Raw genomic sequence first — 10,379 nt, 5'->3', positions numbered from 1 at the left:
GAAAATTATACCATTTTAGATAGTAATTACTATTTTTCATAATTGTAGAATTTAGTTATACATCTGTCAATTTTCAATAATTTGGAATTATTATGATGTTGGAGGAAATTAAAATATAATCTTGGACGATTCAAATATATGTGAAATAACTCGCAAGCCATAGTCGGAACCACCGAAGACATGGACCTAGAAACTTCCGAAGTCACCATGATTATAAAGAAAACATTAGGTCGGCCTGGTGTCAAAGTACTAACGACGAGGCTAAGTTGGACTCAAAGCGGACCAGGGATGAGAAGGAATTGAAGGTGAATGATGTGAACAATACGATCATGGAGAATTCACCAAAAGAAATATTGTGCATTCTAATTTAGAAAGAATTGTGGATTCAAACGAGAGATATAGTTGAAAGAATAGATATCATTAAAGTATTTGGTAGAATTAAAGAAGGTGGATTAATGTTGTGGGTACAAATAACAAAATTTTAAATTCATTAGAAAAACCTACTTACTAGCAATTGGTTTAATTTAATCTATCTTCTATTTTTTTTTTTAATAAAAAAAAGTTAGAACTCTTCTATCTCCATCGAAAAGTAAGTATAAAAACCTTTTTTTTTTCTTTCAAAATTACTTAAAATTTAGAGTTAATTATATTTTGTACACTTTTAATTTTTGTGGTGATTCTCAAAATGAATTATGAAGTTTTAATTTTCTAACATTGCATTTTAATATTTTGAAGTTGTACTAATTTACATCTTTTATCTTTATGAATTTCAAATTATTCATTAAATTAATGAGTTTATTTTGCCAATGTATTGCAAATGTAGTCCACTTTCATAAATTATTCCACAATTAATCAGACCAAAATACACAAATTGATAGAAAATCAATAATCTAAAATATGATATGAAATTAAAACTTTGTCCTCCATTTTGAAAATAACCAACTTAAAATTTAAAAGTTTGATGAAAAAAAAAAAAAAAAAAAACACACTTGAAATTTAAAAGAAAATAAAAAAGCAAAATAGAAACAGAAAAGGCCTCTAAACCTTAGATCCGCTAAATTCCATGGCTACCAAATCAGCGGCCGTCGACCTCTCCTCCTCCGACACCCCATCCAAACCCCCACCCACTCCTGTTCCGATCCCCGTCAATCCTGAGACTCCGATCACCGCCACCCCACGCCAAACTCAACCGCGTCCCACCTCTGACGCCGACGTCATCCGCGTCCCCAGCTATTCCCGCTGGTTCTCGCCGGACCACATCCACCACTGCGAGGTCCGATTCCTCCCCGAGTTCTTCGACTCTCGATCCCCTTCCAAAAGCCCTAGCCTCTACAAGTACTATCGCAACACCATCGTCAGCCAATCCAGGGCCGTCAACCCTTCTCGGAAGCTCACCTTCACGGAGGCCCGCAAGGCTCTCGTCGGCGACGTCGGCTCCGTTAGGAGGGTTTTTGATTTCCTGGAGGCGTGGGGTTTGATCAATTACACTCCTTCCGCGCCCAACAAGCCCCTCAGGTGGGAGGACAAGGACAGCAGCAAGGCCGCCGCCGCGTCCTCTAATGGCGGCGCTGAATCCCCCGCCGGCGGTCCCAAGGACGGGTCTTCGGGGACCAGCAAGGAGAGCCCAAAGAAGAGGACTTGCAATGGCTGCAAGTCTGTTTGCAGCATTGCCTGCTTTGTTTCCGAAAAGGTCTGTTCTTGTCATTCTTTTGCTACCATTGATTTATTTGGAATTGAATTTGATTAGCTTGATGTAATTGTCACTCTATTTGAAATTCATTCATAGGTTTCGTTTGATCGTGTTCGACTTGACTAATTTAAGGAACATTTGATGTTCTTCGAATTGATTAGCTTCGATTTTGCTTTGCAATCCCATGAAGTGTTATGGTTTGCTGCAACTGATGTTCTTAATTTGTTGTTGGGAACAGAATGACATGACCCTGTGTGCAAGGTGCTATGTTCGCAGCAACTATCAGATCGGCATAAGTTCTTCCGATTTCAGGCGGGTTGAAATCAATGAAGAGATGGGGAGTGGCTGGGCTGATAAAGATACTCTGCATCTTCTAGAAGCCCTTATGCATTATGGCGACGATTGGAGGAAGGTTGCGCAACATGTCGGGAGAAGTGAGAAGGAATGTGTTGCTCATTTTCTCAAGATTCCTGTTGGCGAGGAGTTTACTGAGGATCTGGATTACAAGCAGACTAGTGGAATGAAGGAAGACGCAGCTGATGCTGAATCTGGATTGGACGCAGCTGATGCTGAATCTGGATTGGAGGGTGATGGTGATGGTGATGGTACAACACTAAGTAAAAGAATGCGTCTCACGCCTCTTGCGGATGCAAGCAACCCAATTATGGCTCAGGCCGCCTTTCTGTCAGCACTGGCGGGCGTACAGGTTGCAGAGGCTGCTGCTTCTGCTGCCGTAACAACCCTGTGTGAGGCGGATTATGAAACAAGTAAAATGAGTGTTCCATCTCTGGCTTCGAGTGCAAGACAGCATGAAACCGATGCTGAGTTAAATGGAGACAATAAAAGTGACCTGGATGCACTGGGGGCTGCTTTTGTAGATGCAAATTCACAGCTTGAGAAGGAATGGCTGGATGTGGGAAGATCAATATCGGGGATTACAGAAGTACAGCTGAGAGAGATCCAAAAGAAGATTATTCGCTTCGAGGCGTTGGATTTGCAGATGGAGAGAGAATGGGAACAACTGGAGCAAATGAAAAGCATGCTCTTCATCGATCAGATGACGCTTTTGTTTAACAAAAGTTCTGCTCCAAAAACTACAGAACGGGCGGAGGAGAAGAATGTAAAAGCGAATTGATTTTTCATCATTCGCGTATGCTTATCGTTGCCTCAATGCAAGTTCGACACATTTGATAACCTTAAACTCAATTTATAACAATCATTACTAATGTTATGCGTTACGTTACATTGTGTATTTTGACAGCTGAGCATACACATTTACAACAAATATCTATGTACATATACTGTCCATATTCTAGCCATTTCACAACAGAGCTATCAAGTTAAAACGTCTTTGCAAACTGCTCGGATTTTTAACCCGTTTTGACAAAAAGATCGAACCTTCATCGACTGAGCTTATTTACCTAAACCAGTGCTGTTTTCTAACCCACTGAATTTTCAAGCTTCAAGCCAATCAATTGGTTCACTTCAGACCCAAACTCGTCAGGGAGCTCGTTGAATACATCCCGGCAAAACCCAGATATCATAGCGGCCATGGCTTTCTCATACTCGATTCCCCTTTGTTGAAAGTAGAATAGCTGGTCTTCACCAATTTTGGAGGTACTTGCTTCGTGTTCGATTCGAGCTGTGGGATTCTTTACCTGTTAAACACACGAGAGGAACTCATTAACGAATAAACGAGCACTCCATTATAGTCCCACATTATACGGGCGCTAAATGGACGAAAACCAATCAACGTATTGGAAATGGATCGAAGTGGAAATCAATGCAAAAACAGCCAAACCAAGATTCACACCAGATACAGAAAGTCCTGAAAGCACTGAAAATAAATCGATCGCCTAATGCAATAAAGACAGTTTATGATACTACGCAATTCATATTCGAAGGAAGCATCATATTAAGTATCAAGGGCAGAGTAACACAAAGTAATATGCAATCCAATCAAATCAAGTTACCTGGATGTATGGGTAGGTGTTGGCAGCCGCAGTATCTCCAATAAGCATTGAATCACACTGTGAGGAATTTTTAGCATTCTCTGCCTTGGATTGAACCTGCACGAGGCCCCGATAACAGTTCCTTGAATTCCCAGCTGATATGCCCTTTGAAATAATTCTACTTCTTGTATTTTTGCCCTTGTGTATCATCTTTGTACCTGTGTCTGCCTGCTGATAATTATTAGTCAAAGCGACTGAATAAAACTCGCCCACAGAATCATCGCCCTCCAAAACAACACTCGGATATTTCCAAGTAATTGCAGACCCTGTCTCCACCTGGGTCCAAGATATTTTCGAGCGAGCCCCAGCACAAAGCCCTCGCTTGGTAACAAAATTATAAATCCCGCCCTTCCCTTGCTCATCCCCGGCATACCAATTCTGCACTGTGGAGTACTTAATTTCCGCCCCCTCACCACAATACAACTCTACCACTGCAGCATGAAGCTGGTTTGTATCATATGATGGCGCAGTACACCCCTCCAAATACTCCACAAAACTCCTATCATCAGCCACTATCAGAGTCCTCTCAAACTGCCCCGTCTCCAATGCATTTATCCGAAAGTAAGTTGAAATCTGCATCGGGCATTTAGTGTCCTTTGGTATGTAACAAAATGATCCATCACTAAACACCGCAGAGTTCAAGGCAGCATAATAATTATCCCCAGTAGGCACCACTCTACCCAAATGCTTCCTAACTAAATCCGGGTACTCCCTAATAGCCTCCGATATCGAACAAAAGATCACACCTTTTTCCTCCAAAGCCTTCCTATGTGTGGTGGCTATCGACACACTATCAAGAACTGCGTCCACCGCAACATTGGCCAATCGATTCTGCTCATTCAACGGCACTCCCAACCTATCAAAGTACTTAAGAAGCTCCGGGTCCGCCTCATCGAGGTTCTTCAAAGTGGGTTTCTTCTTGGGTGCAGAGTAATAACACATATCTTGGAAATTAATGGCAGGGTATCGATTATCAGACCATTGGGGCTCCTTCATAGTCAAAAACTTCTCAAAAGCATTCAATCTAAATTCAAGCATCCAATCAGGCTCGCCTTTCAGCGTCCAAATCAACCTAATCGTCTCCCTAGAAAGCCCCTTCGGAATCGAAAACGAATCTATATCGATATTAAACCCAAATTTCTTATCGTACTCGCGATTGCGAAGAAATTCCTCAATCGAAAGCTTACCTGAGGTGCCCGAATCGGATTCAATTGGTTTTGGGTCGTACCCGACATCTGCTCGCACCCGGAAGACCCTTTTCGGAGCAGGGGTTTTCTGACCCGAAAGCTTCAAAGAATCGAGCTTTGGGTGAACCCCCTTCGGGAACTTGGGCGGTTCGGTTGCGGCTTGGGGAGAGAAGCTGGAGATTCCGTTGGCTAGCAGAGACGCCATGGTTGCTGTGGCTCAGAAACTTCAGAGAGAGTTGGAGAAGACGTAACGACAAGAAGGGCAATACGATTATGGCAAATTCGTGGCCAGAGATTTCATAGCAGTCTCGTGTGCTGCACACGTACCTCTCTTTCCCTTTGGGCCTCGTGGAGTTTTCATCGGCCCACAGTACTTTGATTGGCCGGTCAAGGTTCTGGCCCACTTAACCAGTGCGTGGTGGGAAAGTATTTCCCGCGTCCAAACACCCGGGAACACAGTCCAGCGCCAACACCCAAACAAAACCTATTTCGGGCCCAAAAACCAAGAAAATAAAATAAAATAAACCAACAGAAAAATTGATTTTCCCACCATTGCCGCGGATTTGGATTTCCTTGATTTGATTCCACCTCTCGTTTCCTCGCCGTCGCCGGCCGCCGTCCGCCGCATGTAAGTTCTTCTTCCTCGTTTGTCGACATTGCGGTGATTACAATTCCGCCGGCGTTGCATTATTGTTTTTTATTTCATAAATGCATCACTGGAGAAATTACTATGATTTGATCGAGGTAGCGTTAGGGTTTTGATCTGAGGAACCAGAGAGAGATTTTTATATGTTTGTACGGGTTGATTCATGACTGAGCTGAAATTAAATGATTTTCCTTTTTCTTCTTTTGCTCGAGTGAGATGAGTGATGGAGTGACAATAATGACTGTTTGTTTCCATCAGAAATTGTTTTCTATTTGTTTTAATTTCTCAAAGATTGAATCTTTTTTAATAAACTCTAATCATTGAGGGGGATTCAAACTTAGGTGTAAGGGTCGGGCCGCGGGCACATTCTGCCCGGACCAACTCGCCTAACCCATATCAGCTAATGCTTTTGGGTTCATATTTTGTCTAATTTTGGGTTTATTATTACTACATCATGGTTTCTGTAACATGGGGCGCTCTGCACACAACATTAGAATTTAGATGTTTTATGAATGAGAATGTGCGATGCATAAACAGAGAAACAAGTACATAGCGGTAAGACGAAGAAAACATTGAGAGAGAAGGAAATTCTGACATCTTATTAACTTACTTTATTGCAGTGCACAAAATCAAACCATGATAGTATCATTTACTATATTTAGCTCAACTGTTGTTTTTGCAATAATGTATGAATCTAATTCCACTCATGGGAAAATATTTATCAATAGTTTCGTCATAAGAGAAAAGTGTTAGTAGGTGTTACATGTGGAAGGTTGGAAATCGGTTTATCATCTGTTATTACATTGTCATTTAGCCTGAGAATTATGGGGTTGTATGTTAATATATGGTAGTTTAATTAGATTATGTCAGTATGTGATCACAACTCTCTTTTATAATGGCGGCATAGCTTTGTGGGAAAATCTGATAAGGTTGTACCATGTGTTATGGGTGCATGTGTTTCGGAGGAACACAAAAGCTTTTGCTGCTTTAGTATAGTCATTGCTGGAATTGGGGTCAATTGTTGAGATGGATTTTGATCGGTCAAATTCTTTGGTATATTTAGTTCGTTCCTGTATTTTTTTAATCTCTTGATTGCTGCTTTTGTACTTGGGTAGCGTTTATACTGAATCTAACTTACAAGATAAAATTATTGAACTATGAGCTCCTATAATAGTTTCTTAAACCTCTTTAATGCTTCAGCGTCTTTGGGGATACAATTAAGGAAACTCTTAAATCTTAGCATTATCATGTTAGCAGATTCTTGGGACCAAATAAAGAAATGAAGGACTTGGTTATGATTGAAGTTGCTAAGTTGCTCTTTCTATCTCTCTCTTTTCCGTCTTTCTTTTGCTCTAAACATTTGTTCAGAACATTCTAAACTTTCAATACCTCCTTCAGAACTCAATAGCATCAATGATTTGTATAAGGCTAGCATGGTTCTATACATACTTGAAACCATATATTATCTTTTAGTCGTATACTGAAGTAGAGCTTCCAATGCTTTTGCATTGAGCCTGAAGTTTTAGGTGTCCAGGAAGGAAAGTAGATACTACTATGACTGTTGAAGTTTGGGGAGAGGGGAGGTTCAGGACTGTGCGTTTAGGAGGACATTCCTGCTCCTGAGGTTTCAATGGATTGGGCTATGATAAGTTTGGAGTAACTGAAATTTGGACTACTTTACGTTTTTCCCTAGCTCTTGGCCCAAATTTATAATTGTTACAGTCCTGACATAACGTAAAACTGTTACGGTCCTGACATAACGTTTTTCTCTCTATCCAATGCTTCCCCCTCTCTCCTCTCTATCTATCCATTAAGATTCCTTTCTTAGCACAAGCGTGAAAGAATCGAGGTCTACAGCTCAATCCTTCATTCTGATCATAGACTTGGTGAGAATTTCAAAACCTTGGCTCTGATTATCCATTGAGCGTTTTTCTTTGTTTTACTTTGTACAGAAGCAATGGCGATCTGATGATTCAGAGAGTTCTATCTGAGTTTCATTTTCCTTTCAAATTAGACTTTCTTAGCATCGTTCTTTCATTGTGAATTTTATTAGACTAATTGTTGTTTTGTGTGGTTATTATATAAACTTTAAACTTGATAGACTTGTAATTTGATTGAGGAGTAAGAGTATAGGTGGAGATCTGAACATCCTGAAGGATCTATATGTGATCTTTTGCAAATTAGACCTTTTTAGCATTTTCTTAAGTGTGAATTCAGATTAATAATGAATTGAATTTAAGCGATATTTGTTTGTTATTGATATTAAATATAAACGTCTATTCTAAGTTGATTGAGCTAAAACAACTGGATGAACTTTAAACTTTTGATTATTTGTAAATTGATTGAGGTATAATAGTATAGGTTAAGATCCAGAGATCTATCTGTGGTCTTTTGCAATCACACTTTTGTAGCATTTTCTGAGTGTGATTGCAGATATAAATTAATTAAAATTTTGACCGTATTTGTTTGTTATTGTCATTAAATTTAAACCTCCATTTCTAAGTTGATTGACATAAAACAATTGCATGAACTTTAAGCTTTTGAGGTATTTGTAAATTGATTGAGGTATAACAGTTTAGGTATTGATCTTAAGATCGAGAGATCTATCTGTGGTCTTTTGCAATTAGACTTTTGTAGCATTTTCTGAGTGTGATTTAAGAATTCAGATATAAATTTAAGAGATTTGTTTGTTACTGTTTTTCAAGTAAAACTTCTATTTCTAAGTTGATTGAGCGAAAACAATATCATGCTGATATAAGAACAGCTTTGTCTCTCTGGTTCAGGACTTTATGGTTATCATTGTTACTCATTTCACTTTCTTTTCCTTCCCTTTGTAGTCATATCATGTTATAATTTGGTAAAACAATATTTGATAATCATGCTCATCTTATACGGTTTTCAGTTAGCAGTGTGCTAGGAAAGATTGTGAAATTACTTTTTCCATTGCAGGGGAAAACTTTAAAACGTGAAATCTGTCATCATGAATCAACAGAGTCAGGGAACGGGCTCTCTATCTTCGCCAGACCCCCCTATGAAGCGAAAACGTGGACGTCCACGTAAGGATGAAAACTTGGCTCCTGCAGAGCACCCAACTGTCATCCCAGGACCTGACAGTTCGAAGAAAACCAAACAGAGTGCAAGTACAAGTGATGATGTTGAGAATGAAATGGTAGGCCAGGTAGTCACTGGTGTGATTGAGGGGTCATTTGATGCTGGATATCTTCTGAATGTTAGGGTCGGAGACAGTGACACTCAGCTGAGGGGTGTTGTGTTTCTACAGGAGAAAATCACTCCCATTACTCCAGCAAATGACATTGCTCCTCATATTATGATGTGCAAAAGAAGAGAAATTCCCATACCACCTCTCAACCCACAATCTCAGCGTTATGAGTCTGCCCGCCCATCAGAACAAAGTAATAGGCAATCTGTTGAGGTGAAACCCCAAATACCTACAGTTCCTAACCAAATTCAATCCTCTGTCCCTCAGTCTGGAATCCTGGAGTCACTTGAAAACAAACCTTTCTCTTTTGTGACTCCTTTGGTTGTGAACTTGCCGAAGAATGATGCAGTCCCGCCCTTGGGAGGAAAAGTCATGCCACAGCAATTTCCGAACCTGGAACTAATAACCAATCTGCCCCTACTGTGCCCAAGCCAGAGCATAATAACGTTGTTGAACAGGAGAAAGTGCTGGAGGAAGTTGAAGCTGCCACAATAATGGAAGGGCCAAATGGTGTAGAGGCCAATAAGGCATCAAAAACAGAAACAGCAGCCGAGCCAATTGCTGACCTACCAGGTGTTGAACCCGTATGTAAGGCTCCTGAAATTCAAATTCAGGCTGCGGGTTCTGAAAAGAGTGCGTCGGCTCCTTTTGAAGTAAAGAGCTTCAGACTTGAACTCAACCAAATGCCTGTATTCGGTGAACCCAGAGTGACCACTGTCATGCCAGTTGTTGAACTCAACCACACGCCTGTATTTGCTGAATCTGCAAGAATCGCTGCCATGCCAGTCATTGAAACTGAAGGTAAGGACAATCAAATTCAACCTCAGGCTGTGGATTCTGAAAAGAGCGCATTGGTTCATGATGGTGCAAAGAGCCCGAATCTCAAGCTCAACCAAACTCCTGTATTTGCTGAACCTGCCCCTGTTGCTCTCATACCAGGCATTGAAACCGAATGCAAGGATTCTCAAATTCAACCTCCAGATGTCAGTCCTGAAACGAGTTCATTGGTTCATGATGCGGTAAAGAGCGTGGACATAGAACTCAACCAAACTCCTTTTGCTGCTCCGGTTACTATTCCATCCGAATCAAAGATTGCTGCAGAAGGATCTATTCCTCTGGGAACTGCCGAACCTCAAATCCCTACTTCTGATGGCATTAGCAACATGGAGTGTGACATCGAAGATGTCATTCCAGCTGCACAATCGTAGATCCATGCGGCAACATCGATCATTTCAGTTGTCAGTATGAGAACGAGACAGTTAATAGTGTCTGAGGTTGTTTTTTTTTTTTTAGTATTCAACATTTAAGGATGTTTTTAGCATCAGTTTATGCATTTCTGCTCTGGTTTTAATTTGTACCTTTCGGATAATGTTGGCAACTATTTATAAGTTTCTGCATGTTTTCGTTACTCTTTCCCAAATATTGTTTTTAATCGGTTTTTGAGTATTCCAACGGTAACCTAACGGCAGCATGACGTCAACTAGCCATTGCTAGCTAGCGTCATGTAGTCGCTAGGTAGTCATTGGCATTCAAATGGATTGAGCTGGAGGACTGGCAAAACGTCAAACTTCACATTTTGGTGTTGGAGGGCTAGCAAAATGTCAAGTTTGACATTCTAGTGCCA

The 10,379-nt window shown here is 40.6% G+C and overlaps 3 protein-coding genes across 5 annotated transcripts; 2 read left to right on the top strand and 1 right to left on the bottom strand.

Moving 5' to 3' along the window:
- Nucleotides 1-885: 885 nt before the first annotated feature.
- LOC103948164 (SWI/SNF complex subunit SWI3B) lies at nucleotides 886-2,942 on the top strand. Of its 2 annotated transcripts, XM_048591264.1 has the most exons (3): nucleotides 886-1,690; nucleotides 1,929-2,246; nucleotides 2,280-2,942. In XM_048591264.1, exons 1-3 carry the CDS (start codon nucleotides 1,064-1,066, stop codon nucleotides 2,823-2,825), a joined length of 1,491 nt encoding a protein of 496 aa, XP_048447221.1. In that variant the 5' UTR covers nucleotides 886-1,063; the 3' UTR covers nucleotides 2,826-2,942. The 2 variants fall into 2 exon arrangements, with proteins under 2 accessions (XP_048447221.1, XP_048447220.1); XM_048591263.1 differs by having other exon boundaries at nucleotides 992-1,690; nucleotides 1,929-2,942.
- LOC103948165 (UPF0051 protein ABCI8, chloroplastic) lies at nucleotides 2,882-5,170 on the bottom strand. The gene is made up of 2 exons (XM_009359166.3): nucleotides 3,664-5,170; nucleotides 2,882-3,348 (listed from the first exon to the last, which is right to left on the bottom strand). Exons 1-2 carry the CDS (start codon nucleotides 5,092-5,094, stop codon nucleotides 3,130-3,132), a joined length of 1,650 nt encoding a protein of 549 aa, XP_009357441.2. The 5' UTR covers nucleotides 5,095-5,170; the 3' UTR covers nucleotides 2,882-3,129.
- A 190-nt stretch (nucleotides 5,171-5,360) lies between these two features.
- LOC103948163 lies at nucleotides 5,361-9,823 on the top strand. Of its 2 annotated transcripts, XM_048591265.1 has the most exons (3): nucleotides 5,452-5,517; nucleotides 7,350-7,421; nucleotides 8,485-9,823. In XM_048591265.1, exon 3 carries the CDS (start codon nucleotides 8,516-8,518, stop codon nucleotides 9,248-9,250), a length of 735 nt encoding a protein of 244 aa, XP_048447222.1. In that variant the 5' UTR covers nucleotides 5,452-5,517; nucleotides 7,350-7,421; nucleotides 8,485-8,515; the 3' UTR covers nucleotides 9,251-9,823. The 2 variants fall into 2 exon arrangements, with proteins under 2 accessions (XP_009357438.2, XP_048447222.1); XM_009359163.3 differs by lacking the exon at nucleotides 7,350-7,421 and having other exon boundaries at nucleotides 5,361-5,517.
- Nucleotides 9,824-10,379: the final 556 nt, after the last annotated feature.

Source organism: the organism of the source record quoted next, unplaced genomic scaffold, assembly GCF_019419815.1.
Source record: "Pyrus x bretschneideri cultivar Hongxiangsu unplaced genomic scaffold, Pyrus_bretschneideri_v1 Contig33, whole genome shotgun sequence".
Classification (NCBI taxonomy): domain Eukaryota; kingdom Viridiplantae; phylum Streptophyta; class Magnoliopsida; order Rosales; family Rosaceae; genus Pyrus; species Pyrus x bretschneideri.
The sequence above is the reverse complement of the archived record's forward strand: the minus strand, read 5'-3'. Positions and strand labels throughout refer to the sequence as shown.

Excerpts from the sequence above, each read along its gene's own strand:
- LOC103948164 (XM_048591263.1), top strand. The coding sequence starts at position 1,064 with ATGGCTACCAAATCAGCGGCCGTCGACCTCTCCTCCTCCGACACCCCA. Across the intron at positions 1,691-1,928 it reads CCTGCTTTGTTTCCGAAAAG|AATGACATGACCCTGTGTGC; the intron begins GTCTGTTCTTGT and ends TGTTGGGAACAG.
- LOC103948163 (XM_009359163.3), top strand. The coding sequence starts at position 8,516 with ATGAATCAACAGAGTCAGGGAACGGGCTCTCTATCTTCGCCAGACCCC.
- LOC103948165 (XM_009359166.3), bottom strand. The coding sequence starts at position 5,094 with ATGGCGTCTCTGCTAGCCAACGGAATCTCCAGCTTCTCTCCCCAAGCC. Across the intron at positions 3,349-3,663 it reads ACACCTACCCATACATCCAG|GTAAAGAATCCCACAGCTCG; the intron begins GTAACTTGATTT and ends TGTGTTTAACAG.